The 16,136-nt window shown below is 48.5% G+C and overlaps 1 protein-coding gene across 1 annotated transcript; it reads left to right on the forward strand.

Annotated features, from left to right (window-relative positions):
* Positions 1 to 46: 46 nt before the first annotated feature.
* On the forward strand, positions 47 to 7,102 carry AKR7A2 (aldo-keto reductase family 7 member A2). Its single transcript, XM_004272473.3, has 7 exons — positions 47 to 504; positions 3,495 to 3,682; positions 3,859 to 3,963; positions 4,695 to 4,791; positions 5,039 to 5,138; positions 5,727 to 5,856; positions 6,673 to 7,102. Exons 1-7 carry the CDS (start codon positions 177 to 179, stop codon positions 6,832 to 6,834), a joined length of 1,110 nt encoding a protein of 369 aa, XP_004272521.1. The 5' UTR covers positions 47 to 176; the 3' UTR covers positions 6,835 to 7,102.
* Positions 7,103 to 16,136: the final 9,034 nt, after the last annotated feature.

Genomic DNA, 16,136 nt, shown 5'->3' on the forward strand with positions numbered 1-16,136 from the left:
CCGCCCCGCCCCGCCCCGCCCCGGAGCTGCGCGGCTCCGCCTCTTGCGCCACGCACTTGGCGGAAGGTCCCGGGAGTCGTGGCGAGCGAGCGTATCTTGCGTGAGGGGGCGCCGCGCTTCTCCCCATCGGCAGGGAGGCGGGGCCCGAGGCGCCCCAGCGCGCAGGCGCCGACCTCATGCTGAGCAGCTTGTCGCGCGCCGTGGCCCGCGCCGCCGTCCGCTGCGCTCGTACCCCCCGGCCACCCGAGGCTCGCACCGCCGCCACCGCAGCCGCCATGTCCCGGGGCCCGCGGGCCACCTCAGGCTCCCCTGTCCGGCCCGCCACCGTGCTGGGCACCATGGAGATGGGGCGCCGCATGGACGCGCCCGCCAGCGCCGCGGCAGTGCGCGCCTTTCTGGAGCGCGGCCACACTGAGCTGGACACGGCCTTCATGTACAGCGACGGCCAGTCCGAGAGCATCCTGGGCGGCCTGGGGCTCGGGCTGGGCGGCGGCGACTGCAAAGGTAACTTCTGGCACCCGCGCACCGACCGCCTGTCCTCTCCCTGCACCGTGCAGTGCAGACCCGTCCCGCAGGACGCTGACCCGACCCCAGCCACGCGCCCGCCGCGGTCAGGGCCGACAGCTTCGCCCCGCCCCTGGGGCGCCCACCTCCCCTGGCCATCCCGCAGCTCTGTGAACACCCCGCGCCTCAAGTCCCTTGCACATCCAGCCCCGACAGCTGAACAGCGTTTTCTCCTGACCACCTTCCCCTCCGCTTCTTCGTCTGGGGATTGCAACTCGGTAACCCCCGAGCCTGATCTAGTCCTTGGCTTCCTACCCCAGTTGCTTTCTTAGTGCACCTCTCTGCGGCACTGGTCTCCAGAGTTATGCTGTACCCCCCTCCAACCCTGCCAGGTGCCCATAACCGGTCCCCAGGCGCTCTGCCTATGCCCCTCTCCCCATTGTCCTCAACGCCCATGCGCTCCCCGAGAGCCCTTTTCTCATCCAGGTCTTTCATCAGTCCCCAGACTTTGTCCTGTTCAGTTGGCAGTACTCCTGGCTCTCTCAGGGAGAGCTGTAGCATTGCCATAGACCGGGCTGGGGGAGCAGGGGTGGTGGGTTAAAGAGTGGGGAGGCGTGAGAGAGAGGGTAAGGCTTTTCTGTCCACTCCTGTAGCCCTATGCCAGCTTCTTATGGAGCTATAGGAGGGAAAGTGTCTCTAACCCACCAGCAGGGAGCTCAGAGTCTAGTGGGGAAGATTGAAGCAAATAATTGCAGAGGAGCATAGAACAGGAAGCACTTTTAGGGAAGGCATGATGGGGCCAGGCAGAGGCCCTAGGGAAGGCTCAGAGAACACTGAGGCTGGGCCTTCAAGGAACAATAGTAGTTTGCTGGGCAGAGCATGAGTCAAAGTGTTATGAGAGGCTGAGGGCATAGCTGTGCCAAGACTGGTGTGTGGATGGCCAGGAGGCAGGTGTGCTTGAGTGGAGGATGTGTGTGTGGAGGGACGGTCCCTCATCAGCCTGATGCCACTGGAAGTGCCTAGGAGGGTGCCTGGCACATGGTGGGACCCAGTGAAGTCAGCTGATACTATTACTGCCACACTCTGCCTCCTCTTTTCCATCCTGAGACTCTTTCTTCCCAGCCCTTGTGTCAGGGGCGTCCTCCTCTGGGTCCTCCTTAGATTCATAGCTTGGTGGATCTGGAGGAACAGACTTGGGAATGTGCATCTCAGACCCACACTCTCTAGTTCACCTGGGTGCCTCTCGTGACTAAGGAAGATTTTATTCCTGAATTGGTTTCTCCCCCTCCAGTCCTTCCCTGCTTCCTTCTTTGAGGCCAGGCACTCACAGAGTCAAAGTCCTCAGGTCAGACCCGAGGCAAGGTTCACACCAAGAATGCAGGGGGATTGAGAAATGTGGGGAATGGAAAAAATCTGGACGAGAAGCTGAGAGACTTGGTCTCTCCAACATCCAAGTGGTCTGATGACTCCCTCCCCTCTGGATTACTGAGTTGCGTTTGCCAGATATGGAAAGTGCAGGATCCAGAGAGCCAGCGTTCTTTTTTTTTAATATATAAATTTATTTATTTGTTTATTTTTGGCTGTGTTGGGTCTTCATTGCTGTGCGCGGGCTTTCTCTAGTTGCAGAGAGCGGGGGCTACTCTTCGTTGCGGTGCGCGGGCTTCTCATTGTGGTGGCTTCTCTTGTTGCGGAGCGCGAGCTCTAGGCACGCAGGCTTCAGTAGTTGTGGTGGGCTCAGTAGTTGTGGCTCGCGGGCTCTAGAGCTCAGGCTCAGTTGTTGTGGCGCACGGGCTTAGTCACTCTGCAGCATGTGGGATCTTCCCCGGCCAGGGCTCAAACCTGTGTCCCTTTGATTGGCAGGCAGATTCTTAACCACTGCGCCACCAGGGAATCCCCCAGAGAGCCAGCATTCTTTATAGCACTTCCAAGGTGCTTGCATGGCAGAACACTCTCTTGTTCTCATGGGGAGTGTGTCTCTACAGTGGGTATGCGGATGTGCATGCTTCCAGGAGTCTGGAAGGAGAGGGGGGAAACTGTCACTGCCTTCTGCTCATTTTGCCTTCTACCTCTCTCTCAAATGGATCTGCCAGTGGTTATGTTCAGCAGCTGCATCTCTTTCCTGAATTCCTGCAGCAGCCTCTTTACTTGTCCCCCTGTCTTCAGGCCTGCCCCCTCGACGTCTCTCTCTATATGGCAACCAGAGCGAACACAGCTGACCAGTTCACTCATAAAACCTTTGAATGATGGTATTTGAGAAAACCCGTTGGGATTAGGTCTGGACCCCCTTCTCTTGTCTCACATACCACTGCTCCCTGCCTGGAGTTTATAACTCAGAGTTGCACATATGGCCTTCACGTACGGTGCTTTCTTGCCTTTGTGACTTTGTCCAAGTTCCCGTCCTTCGGAATGCGCTTCCCACCCTTCCTTGTTGGCTGGGACTCTTCTTTTTTTTTTTTTGGCCGTGCTGTGCAGCATGCGGGATCTTAGTTCCCTGAACAGGGATTGAACCCATGCCCCCTGCAGTGGAAGTGCAGAGTCTTAACCACTGGACCACCAGGGAAGTCCCAGGATGCTTTTTTGGAGACTCAACTTGTGGGGTCAGGAAGCCCTCCCTGGAATTCCCAGGTTGGCCACATACGTCTCCTCTGGGCTCTACTGCACTTACATATTGTAACATCACCTTCTAGCTTGTGACCTCCTTGAGGGCAGAAATTGAGTGTTTAGTTCATCTCTGTGCGCTTGGCCTCTACTACAAGGCTTGACACAGCTAGCAGTTTGGTGACTAATATAGCAGCAGTGAACATTGGGAACTCACACATGAGACATTATTGAATCCTCATGCTCTCCCTGTGAAGACAATTCCGTTGTTATCATCCCCATTTTATAGATTAGAGAATTGAAACTCAGAGAACTTAAGTAATTTAGCCAGGGTCACATGGCTAGTAAGTGGTTACAATAAGTTTCTTAACCATTACATTCTTCCCACAAAGTGAAAATCGCTACCAAGGCCAATCCCTGGGAAGGGAAGTCACTGAAGCCTGATAGCCTCCGGTCCCAGCTGGAGACGTCACTGAAGCGGCTGCAGTGTCCGCACGTTGACCTCTTCTATCTACATGCACCGGACCACGGCACCCCTGTGGAAGAGACACTGCGTGCCTGCCACCAGCTGCACCAGGAGGTGAGAGCGGCCCCCCAGCTCCTCTGCTTGGCCTGTCGTTGCCCAGGAGAGTGGAGGCTCCAGGGCTGTCCCAGAGCAGAGCTGGGGACAGACCCCACTCCCAGGGTCCCCAGCCAGTCTCTCCTTCCTGGTTTTCTGGGCTGCAGTGGGTTCTGACCTTGGCCTCTCCCCCGCAGGGCAAGTTTGTGGAGCTTGGCCTCTCCAACTATGCCGCCTGGGAAGTGGCCGAGATCTGTACCCTGTGCAAGAGCAACAACTGGATCCTGCCCACCGTGTACCAGGTGAGGCCAGGGCTGCAGAGGCCTCTGTCTCCTGGGTGCCTGCTGATCCCGGGTCCTCGTGGCCCCTCCCACTCCCCCCCCAATGTCCCCCCCCACCCCATGCCCTCTGCATAGCAGCCACCCCCCTGCCTCCCCTGCTCACAGCCTGTAGATGGCTCCCGGGTACCCTCAGCCCAGCCATTAGGCACCTGCTCTCTCCGGCCCAGGTTCCCCTTCCTGCCTGCTTCTCCCTCTGCAGTCAGCCTGGAACACTCCTACCTGCTTCTCGTGGGAACGAGTGCCCAGGTCTCGCTTCGATGCCTCTTCCTCTGGAAGCCTTTCCCAACAGCCCAGCGGGGCCTCCCATCTCCAAACCCTATCTTCATACATTGAGCAAGTATTTGGGAGAATCTGCTATGATCACCGAACCCACCTTTATGTGATCACCTGACCTCTGTCTTTGTTTTTAACTTGACTCTAACGTCTCTTGGAAGCAGAGACCTTGCTAGATACGCTGGTGTTTGGGAACTCAGTGTCCAGCATACAACCGGCGCCTACAGATATGTGGCGAATGACATATCCCGTCCACTGTCCCTTCCTGGGGCCCAGCACCATCTCCCCTTCACCCAGCCACCACTGGTGATGTTGGAAATCATTGCTTAAGTCCTGGGCAGGTTTTGACTGAAGGTTTTTGAAGAAGACTGGGGTCCCCTGACCCGTGCACCCTCTCCAGCTGCCCCTTCTGCCCACAGGGCATGTACAATGCCACTACCCGGCAGGTGGAGACAGAGCTCTTCCCCTGCATCAGGCACTTCGGACTGAGGTTCTACGCCTACAACCCTTTGGCTGGTATGGGCTATGGGCTGCTGTGGGGACGGGCTCCCCTCCCAGGTCCCGGGGGGCATTTCTGGTCCTGTTTCTCCCTATTCCTGACCCGGGGGCTACCCAGCCCCAGACCTGGGAAGCAGAGAAGGGTTTGACAGGAGGCTGGGCTGGGTCCTCCATCCCTCCGGGGTCCCCCACCATCACCCCCACTTCCGGTCCAGAGCAGCCTCTGGGAGCAGTGCCAGGGGATCTGATTACAGCCTTCCCTCAGGGGGCCTGCTGACCGGCAAGTACAAGTATGAGGACAAGGACAGGAAGCAACCTGTGGGCCGCTTCTTTGGGACCAATTGGGCAGAGATCTACAGGAATCGGTGAGCTGGGGATGGGCTGCATCAGGGTGGGAGGAGTGGGAGGGGGTCCCGTTTATCTGAAATGGAGGAGTTCTAGGCTGCTTTCCTGGGTCTCCAAGCCGTCCCTTGCTGCCTGGACCTACCTCTTTTGATTCCTAGAGGAATTATGAAGCCCTCTATAGGGTTTCTTCTTGTTTTCTTGGGACCTCCGTGAGGAATGAGGATCCCTGGACCTTATGCCAGGTCTTCCAAGGCATCGCTCCGCCCCGAGGAGTGCTCATCACCTGCAGATGGGGAAGGAGAGGGCCCTGGATGGAGGCTTAGCAGTCCTGGGGCCGAGCCACACCCCTGTACTTGCTGCCTGTTTCCCTAGGTAAAGTAAGGGCAGGCTTTGAGTCCTCAGGGGTAAAGATGTCATTGAGGTCTCTGGTGAGGGACCCAGCATCCTGGGTGTTTCAATAAAGCAGGAGACCCATCGCTAGAGGGGATACCAGCCCCTCCATGCTGCAGGGTTGGGGTGAGCGCAGCTGTCCTGTTTGACTCTTTGGCGGTGGCCCCCAGTGTGACCCCATGGTCCTGACCCCTGTGCTACCCTCCCCACCTGCTCAGCTTCTGGAAGGAACACCACTTCAAGGCCATTGCCCTGGTGGAGAAGGCCCTGCAGGCTGCGTATGGCCCCAGTGCCCCCAGCATGACCTCGGCCGCCCTCCGGTGGATGTACCACCATTCACAGCTCCAGGTAACCCCTCGTTGCTGGAAGCCCCACTTCTTCTCCCTTCGGGAAGCCAGCATTACCTTCAGGTGATTTCTAAGTAGTTTTTCCCTCTGAAATTTCTCTTTGTTCCAGTTTTCATGTCAGCCTTCCTGTTGTTCTGAGTAGCTGTCCAAGTGCCAGGCCCTATAATGAGGGCTTTCCTAACATGGATTGAATTATTACCTAGGCCTGATGAAGTGTGATCAGGTTTTACTGATAAGCAAACTGGGGTTCATACAGCTGTGAAAGGGATAGAAAATTATCACAGATTTGACTGTAAACCCCGTGGTCTGGCTCCTCTGGGGGGAGGTGGGCTTTCCCTCTGTCCTTGGTGTCCCCTGTCTTCCTGGCTAAAATTTTTCCCCAGCATCAGCCTTACATAGTTGCATCGTCTCTGACATGTATATAGTAGGTTTTCAATAAGTGGGAGCTCAATGCTTTGCATAATTTCTCATTCCCATAGCCACGCTGAAAATTGAGAAGATTTCAGTCTCAGGGGGGTTAAATAGCTAAACCTAGTTTACACAGCTGCTGAGTGGCAGAACTGGGCTCTGAACTTCGGTCTGAATGAGGATGAGCAGTGTGGCAGCAGGAGGAAAGAAGACGGGGTTTGTGGGGTCACATAGTTACAGTTGTTGAAGGTACCTTAAGTGCTTTCTAGAACTATGTAGAGTATAAAGTTAAAAAACCAGGTCCCAAGTTTTGGCGGGGGCAAGGTTGTGGGTGGAGTTGGGGGAGCGTGTGTGACCGGGGTCACTGTGGTGCGCTAGTGTGTTGATGTCTGGCCGTCTCCCCTTGCAGGGTGCCCACGGGGACGCGGTCATCCTGGGCATGTCCAGCCTGGAGCAGCTGGAACAGAACTTGGTGGCCACTGAAGAAGGGCCCCTAGAGCCAGCCATCGTGCAGGCCTTTGATCAGGCCTGGCACCTGGTTGCCCATGAATGTCCCAGCTACTTCCGCTAGGCCCCAACACAGCTCAAGCTGCCCAAGGTTTCTTCCTTTTCTGTCACCTCTTCTACTCTCTCCCCCTGGCCGGTCTTTGCCTTAAGCTGATTTAGCATGGTCTTTCTCCATTGTCTGGATCCATGCATTATTTTTCTAGATCCCTGCCTCACTCCCAGTTGCCTTCACAATGTGTAAAGGCTGGGGCTGAGCCCCATTCATGCATTTCCCGTCTGAATAAAGCAGGCACTTGACCTGGCTGTAGCCCAGGCCCGGAGTGAAGCCCACAGATTTGTCTCCTCAACTGCTTATGACTTGTTTCCACCCTGCCTGGGGGCTTCCTGCCAAAGGGGTAGAACCATGAGCTGGAGTCGTCTAAAGGCAGAGGCAGTGGGAGGGTCTTCCCAGCCTCCTGCCTTGAACCCAGCCTAACCCCTCAACAGCCAGGCTGCAGGTGGCCCTCACGCTTCTACACGCGACAGAAGAAAAGAGGGTCATATGCCCTGAGGTAGATTTTCTCTCATTCAGAATTACCTCATTAAATACTTAGAAATGGAATAATTTGGGCAAAAACCTACCGTTAGCGTCACCATGAAGAAGAATAAAACCTTCCAGGACGCTGTGGGACATTTTAACACACACTCATTTCAGCAGCGGCTTTACTCTTAGCTAAAGCCTCCTTTCTTCTGGTCTTCCACAGATTCTCAGCTCTGCTGCTGGGCCTCCTTTTGGTGGGAGTGGGCGTGGGCAGCCAGGACCCCCATTTCCCTCAGCAAATCCCTACCCCAAGTAAGGGCACCCAAGTCTGGAGAAGAAATGAAATCCCAGGTCCAGTGATTGCTGTTTGAACATTCCCAGGACAGAAAAATCACACCCTGGGTGAGAGGTAGGGTGTGGGCCAGGCAGCAGCAGTAGGCAGCATTTGGACCAGTCTCTTCAAGTGATGAAAGGGGCTCAACCTGGAAATGCAGACAACCACCAGTCAAAGACTGTTCAAAGGAAAGTCCTACTTGCCTTCTAGAAGGAGACACCTTTCAGATGAAGTTTTATTATTTGGAGTGAAGACACCCTCCTTTGTCTTCACCCATAATAAAATGGATGCTTCCCCAAGTGGGGTAATATCAGTTATTACCCCACTCATGTTAATAATAGTATCAGTTATTGTACAACAAGCCACCCCAAAATTGAGTTGCTTAAGATGACAAAATCTGAAATTGACCTAATAAGATTCAGTTCAAGCCCTATCAAAACCCCAGCTGGATTTTTTTTTTTTTTTTTACAGAAATTGGCAAAATTTTTTAAAAATTCATATGGAAATTCAAGGGATACAGAATAGCCAAAACAAATTTAAACAAGAACAAAGTCCTCCAATTCCTGATTTCAAAGCTTACTACAAAGCTACAGAATAAAAGCAGTATGGGACTGGCACAAGGGTAGACATAGATCGATGGAGCAGAATTGAGAGTCCAGAAGTAAGTCCATAATAGCTAAAAAATAGAGACAGCCCAAATGTCCATCAGCTGATGAATGGATAAATAAAAAGTGGTATATCCATACCATGGACTATTATTTGGCGATAGAAATGAAGTAATGAAACATCTACAATGTGGATGAACCTTGAAGATGTTATCCCAAGTGAAAGATGACAGTTCGAAAAGGCCTCATATTGTGTGATCTGATTTGCGTGAAATGTCTGAAATAGGCAAATCTATTAGAGACAGAAAGTAGATTAGTGGTTGCCTAGGGCTGAGGGGGGGGTTGGGAGGAAATGGAGATTAACTGATAATGAGTACAGGTTTCTTTGGGGGGTGATGAAAATGCTCTAAAGTTGATTGTGGTGGTTGTACAATGCTGAATACACTAAGAAAAAAAAAAAACATTGAATCGTACACTTTAAATGGGTGTATAGGGACTTCCCTGGTGGTGCAGTGGTTAAGAAATCACCTGCCCATGCAGGGGACACAGGCTTGATCCCTGATTCAGGAAGATCCCACATGCCGTGGAGCAGTTAAGCCCATGCGCCACAACTACTGAGCCTGCACTCTATAGAGCCCGTGAGCCACAACTGCTGAGCCCACGTGCCACAACTACTGAAGCCTGCGCGCCTAGAATCTGTGCTCCACAACAGGAGAAGCCACCTCAATGAGAAGCCCGTGCACCACAACGAAGAGTAGCCTCTGCTCACCGCAACTAGAGAAACCCCGTGCGCAACAATGAAGACCCAACGCAGCCAAAAATAAAAATAAATAAATAAAATAAGTGGGTGTATAATAATGTGGATTATGTCTCAATAAAGCTGTTTTTTTTAAAAAAAAAAAAAACACACACACAGTCATTTAGCTCAGAAGTCTGCTGTTTGGCAGGGCTCAGTGGGGAATACTCATCTGTTCCCCTGTGTCTGAGAAGTGCCGTTACAGCTGGAGGCTAAAATCACCTGCAGGCTAATTCACATGTCTTAACAATTAATGCTGATAGTCAGCTGTTGCCATCACTTACATGTGACCCCTCCATGTGGCCTGGGCTTCCCCACAGCATGTGCTGCTGGCTTCCAAGGGCAGGCATCCCTCTTGCCTCATGGAGGAGTGTCTGAGTTATGTCGTAAAAAGAGGATGTGAGAGAAACAGATGGTCATCTTTGGAAGATAAATTCTTTCTCAGGGAGCAATGGTCCTATGTGGTCAAGTCAAGAAGATGAGCCACTTGACTGGTCAGGAGACCTTTAGTCCCGAGTGTCTCCATCAGGGATGCATCATCTGCTAGGTCATTTCCCATCTGTTAGATCCTTTTGGGGAGGGTATCTCATACATATTTGATGGTCACTTGAATTCAGCCATTTCATTACTAAAGAGCTTTTTCTTTTTTCTTTTTTAATATTATTTATTTATTTATTTTGGTTGCACTGGGTCTTAGTTGCAGCACGCAAGATCTTTAGTTGTGGCATGTGGACTTCTTAGTTGTGGCATACAGACTTAGTTGCAGCATGAATGCAAGATCTAGTTCCCCAACCAGAGATCGAACCCAGGCTCCCTGCATTGGGAGCATGGAATCTTACCCACTGGGCCACCAGGGAAGTCCCTACTAAAGAAGTTTTTCAAAAGACAAAGGAACAGAGTTGGATCTGGAAAGTGACAAACATACTTAACCAACCTCAAAAACTAGAGAGTTGTGTACCATATAGAAGACCAGAAAAATGAGTTGGTATAGATTTTGTATACTCGAATCAATGTGACAGGAAGGGGACTCCTGAAGTTAAAGGCTCGAGGGAGGGCATCTGGCTGACCTATGTGCTTCCTCTGCATTCTGGCCTGCTTGTTACTAGTGGTTGTGATGGTTAATTCACCAGTGTCTCAAATTTGCATTCTGAATACATTTTAGAAGCAGTAAGGAAGGTCGGAATGTCAAGATCCTTAATTGCTTATGAGAAAATACATTTCTCCATATGTTTTTATTTTTTTAACACCCCTTCTGCCTCAGCACTCTTCTAGGTATAATAAAACAACCCTGACTTTCCCAACTTTCACACAAGAAGCTTTTTGAAAATCTTTATTGCTTCCCAAGAATCTTTCCAATTCCATATTGGAGAGACTTGTACTTAATAACAAATGCTCTTACTAGGGACATTAATAGTAATAGTAAATACCAGTTGTTAAAGAATTTTCTTGTGGTTGTTATCAAAGTGGAAAATGGCATTGTAGGAGTAGAGAATGATCAATGAATATACGAGTAAGTCAATATTCTGTAGTCTCATGATAATATAAGGAAAACTTAATTCCACTGTGGTCTGTATCAGAGGTCAGCAATCTTTTCTGTAAAGGGCCAGGTAGTATTTTATATTTTGTGGGTGTCAGTCCATTTGGGCTGCTAAAACAAAATACAACAGATTGAGTAGCTTATAAACAGTAGACATTTCTCAGTTTTGGAGGCTGGAAGTGTAAGATGAAGGCATCAGCAGGTTTGGTGTCTGGTGAGAACCTGCTTTCTGGTTCATAGGCAGCCATCTTCTTGCTGTGTTCTCATTTGGCAGAAGGGGTAAGGGAGCTCTGTGGGGTTTCTTTTATAAGGGCACTAATCCCACTCATGAGGGCTCCACCCTCATAACCTAAGAATTTCCCAAAGGCCCCACCTCCTGATACCATCACTTTGGTGATTAGATCAACATGTGAATTTGTATAGTGACTATTATAAGTGCCACCCAACCAGTTAGTGGATTAGCCCTAAACTAACCCACAAACATTCAGTCCATATCAGCAGGCCATATGTTCTCTGTTGCAGTGATTCAACTCTGCCTTTGTAGTGAGGAAGCAGCAACAGGTGATAAGTAAATAGATACGGCTTTTTTCCAAATTTCCAATAAAACTTTATTTATGAAAACTGGCAGTGAGTCAGATTTGGCCCATGGGCAATAGTTTGCAGACTCCTGGTCTATACTGTATGAATTGAATTACATAGTGATAGAGAGCTTCTAACAGTGAAATTGTAAGCCAGTTGCTCTCAAAATGTGGTCTCAGGGCCGGCAGCATCAGCATCAGCATCGTTGGGGAACTTGTTAGAAATGCAAATTACTGTACCTCATGCTTGACCTACTAAATCAGAAACTCTAGTGGGTGGGGCCCTGCAATTTGTTTTAAGCAGCCCTTCAGGTAATTCTAATGCACACTTGTTTGAGAACAACTGTTGGTTTTTAATTTAATAAGATTATTTTTGACAAACACTGTGATGCACGAAGATTTGTAAGTATATATATGGCCATTACAAAAACATGTTTATCTTCATTGTTGAACTTTATAACTGAATTTAAAATACCATTCACAGTAGTGTCACCTTCAACAAAAAGAACTTCCAAAAGCTTTATTTGATTCCATGAATTGGGTGGAAAATTTTTAATTATTATTGGAATTGACTGATTTTCTATTTGAAGTATCTGACACTGATACAAAACTGGCATTATTTTCTATTTGTGAAGTATTTCTATTCTTGATACCACACATCAGCAGCTGCTGCTTTACTCCTCTGACATGCATAAGAAACCATAGAATGAAAAATGAGCGAATTTAATTGAGAAGAATAATTATATAATCTAGATCAAAAGTTATACGTGAGAACTTCCCTGTTGGCACAGTGGTTAAGAATCCTCCTGCCAATGCAGAAGACACGGGTTCGAGCCCTGGTCTGGGAAGATCCCACATGCCGCGGAGCAGCTAAGCCCGTGCGCCACAACTACTGAGCCCGCACGCCACAACTACTGAAGCCCACGCGCCTAGAGCCCATGCTCCGCAGCAAGAGAAGCAAGCCACCGCAATGAGAAGCCCGCGCACCACAACGAAGGGTAGCCCCCACTCGCTGCAACTAGAGAAAGCCCGTGCGCAGCAACGAAGACCCAACGCAGACAAAAAAAAAAAAAGTTATACATGATAAGAAAATGGACTTCCTACATTGTACAAGATAAATCACCATCTTTCACAACTAAAGATCCCTCATGCCGCAACTAAAGATCCTGCATGCTGCAATGAAGATCCACATGCCGCAACTAAGACCCAGCGCAGCCAAATAAATATTTTTTCAAAAAAGATAAATCATCATCATCTTCTGACACAATCTTCTACTTTAAAAATTAGCAATTATTTTGAGATGCTCATGCCACTTGTCTTAGTCTGTTTGGGCTGCTATAACAAAATAACATAGACTGGGTGGCTTAAAAAACATTTATTTCTTACAGTTTTGGAGGCTGGAAGGTCCCAGATGGAGGTGCCAGCATATTCGGAGTCTGTGAGGGCCTCTTCCTGGTTGGACAGCCTCTTTTTGCTGTGTCCTCACATGGCTAAGGAAGAGATCTCTAGTCTCTTCCCCTTCTTCTGAGGACACTAATTCCATCACGGGGGTGCCACTCTCACACCTGATCTAAACCTAGTCACTTCCCCAAGGCCCCACCTCCCAACACCATCACTTTAGGGTTAGGGTTTCAACATATGAATTTGGGGGGGATACAGACATTTAGTCTGTAACACCAGTTCAGGTTTGTGTTTTCTGCTTTTCATGTGGCCGGTGGTGGTGTTACATTCCCCATGGTAGATGGTAAATGTTAACGGATATACTACAAGCAAATTATATGTTTATTATCAACTTTCTTGAGAAATGGAAATCTAGTATTTAATATTTGATTAGCTAGGCATCTGGCCTTTCCGAACTGACAATTGCTTTGGCTCTGATCCTTTGGCTAACCCTGTTAGAATAATAGCTGTTCTGTGCTGATGCGCAAAGCCTGGGAAAACAGCCTAGGTTTATGCCGAGGTTGAGGGAAAAAAGGATTCTCCCTAGAGGTTCCCCTCATGTAAAGTTATATTGCTATGGCTTGTTGTTAAAGGGATTGGTACTATGGCCTGAAACTGAACTTAATATGAGAGCTTTTGAGTATTTTGTCTGGCATACAGTGGTGATTCCCTTACTGAACTGCCTTGTTGATTAGTGCGTTTAGAATTATTTCCGCAAGGTGCAAATGCTTTGATGTGCTGGTTAGAAGCATTCATGATCCCTATGGAATTGCCTCCATAAATTCAGCAGAAAGCGTTAAGGGGGATTGCCTATATTCCAAAGTCTTTACAAGTCAAAGAATTGTAACAGTACAACATACAGGAGAGGAAAAAGTACCCTCCTCATTCAAGGATTGCTACAATGCTGTCTCTCAGTTTAATAGCCTTATCTCTGAAAAGAGATAGTTGTGCTTGGCAAATCATTGTGGACAAATGGGGTTTAAGTAAAAAGTGGCCACTCTTGCTCCATCAGCAGTGAACATTGGTGATTGAATTGTTGCCACTACTGGCACTTGGTATGTGACCCTGGATTTTGCTGAAGTCTTCTTTTCTTTCACCCGGCAGTGTATGCAGTACACATTCTCTTCCTTTCACTGGGTTATTTAAAATTCACCTGTATTATTTCATTAACTGGGCAAAAAAACACTTGTACAATAATATATGCTAATAGATGTCCAAACATCCCATTACAATAATGAAATTAAGCAGTATATTCCGATAGTGACCCCCTCATTGCATGCTATCCAAACACAGCTGGATAAAAATGAAGAGGTCTCAAATGAGGACAAATCCAAGCCATATCCTTTAAGTAATCTTTTTTTTTGTTGTTGTTGTTTTTTGGTACGCGGGCCTCTCACTGTTTGGCCTCTCCCGTTGCGGAGCACAGGCTCCGGATGTGCAGGCTCCACGGCCATGGCTCACGGGCCCAGCCGCTCCGCGGCATGTGGGATCTTCCCCGACCAGGGCACGAACCCGTGTCTCCTGCGTCGGCAGGCGGACGCTCAGCCACTGCGCCACCAGGGAAGCCCCTTTAAGTAATCTTTATGTGGGGCTATTTAAGTAGCTTCCAAAGGCATTTCACAGCTTGTATAAGACAAATTATTACCTCATGGCCCCCAAACATGAAGGATAAAGCCTAACATTGCGATACCTGAGGACAGCACATTCTAACCTGGAAATTCTATTAAATCTTCTGTATCAAGGTATCAGATAAACATCTGAATGTGAAAGGCGCCTCCTAAAGTAAAAAAGCTTTGAAAGTGTTCTAGATGGCAGCAAAGCAAGCTCTTCTTTTTATCCCATTCAAACCCCAAAGAATTATAGGTATTTATAATAATCACATCACTGCTTAGAGGCTTTGGCATTTAGACACTGCTGGTATTTGTTGTCCCCTGAACTTTGAACTTGATCCTTCTGGTGCACAGTGCACACCCTTTGAGCTCATCTATTACTAGAGGCTAATAAAGAAATTGTCTTATTTAAAAGGAAGCTCTGGGGACTTCCCTGGTGGCGCAGTGGTTAAGAGTCCACCTGCCAATGCAGGGGACATGGGTTCAACCCCTGGTCCGGGAAGATCCCACGTGCTGCGGAGCAACTAAGTCCGTGTGCCACAGCTACTGAGCCTACGTTCTAGAGCCCACGAGCCTCAACTACTGAGCCCACGTGCCACAACTACCGAAGCCCACGTGCCTAGAGCCTGTGCTCCGCAACAAAGAGAAGCCACGGCAATGAGAAGCCTGTGCATCACACCGAAGAGTAGCCCCTGCTCTCAGCAACTAGAGAAAGACTGCGGGCAGCGACGAAGACCCAACGCAGCCCAGAATAAATAAATAAATCTATTTAGAAAAAAAAAAAAGGAAGCTCTACCTGCTGTATAAAATAAATAAATAAAAGGAAGCTCTAATTCTCCAATTCAACGTTCTCATCCTTAATAATAAGTTCTTTCTGAATCAAAACCATGTAAGTTGGGTCATGTCCAAAAAAGAATTATTGTGATGTATTAGAAGATCCAGTCAAGGACAAAGCCTGGTCCTTAGGTATTTTCATGAATAAGCAGTTGTCCACCCTATAGAGACAGAGAATATCTCAACTTCTGCTTTACCCAGATGAATGGCGCTATGGATCCTTAGGTACAAGACTTGTCCAGTGATAAGGAAGCATGATTCAGACAGTGGAGCAATGTAGCCACCAACCATGATGGTAAACTAATTGGTTTTTTAAGTTATTTTAATTTTACCTATTCTCATGGGGAATGTATCTCATTGTGGTTTTAATTTGTGTTTAGGAATAATATAAATCTTTAACAACCAGGTTTATTGAGGTATAACTTACATACAATAAAAGTCACCAATTTTAAGTGTGTAGTTGGTCCCTTATGCTACTTTGTAGTCAATTACATCCCTCAAACTCTGCTCCTAGAAACCACTACTCTGCTCTCTGTCACTATTAATTTGCCTTTTCTAGAATTTCATAAAAGTGGAATCATGTAATGCATAGTCTTTTGTGTCTGGATTCTTTCCCTTAGCATGATTTTTTTTTCCCTGCCACGTGGCATGTGGGATCTTAGTTCCCCGACCAGGGATCAAACCTGTGCCCCCTGCAGTGGAAGTGTGGAGTCCTAACCACTGGACCGCCAGGGAAGTCCCATAGCATGATATTTCTGAGATTCATCCATGTTGTTGTGTATACCAGTAGTTCATTCCTTTTTATTGCTGATTATATCATATTCCATTGTATGGGTATACCACAAGTTAATTGGTTGTTTCCGGTCTGGGGCTCTTGTGAATGAGCTTACATAAACATTTGTGTGTAAGTATTTGAACGTATGATTTTATTTTTCTTTGGTACACATCTAGAAGTGGGAGTGCTAAATCATATGTAAAGTGTATTTGTAACTTTATTTTTTAACATGCCAAAATGATCTCTGCTTACAGGAAGATGAAATAGACATACTTTTCCTTATTCCTCCTACTAAGTACAAATAAAAACCCTGGACACCATGCATAACACAAACATG

The sequence above is a fragment of the Orcinus orca genome, chromosome 1 (genome assembly GCF_937001465.1).
Source record: "Orcinus orca chromosome 1, mOrcOrc1.1, whole genome shotgun sequence".
Taxonomy (NCBI): domain Eukaryota; kingdom Metazoa; phylum Chordata; class Mammalia; order Artiodactyla; family Delphinidae; genus Orcinus; species Orcinus orca.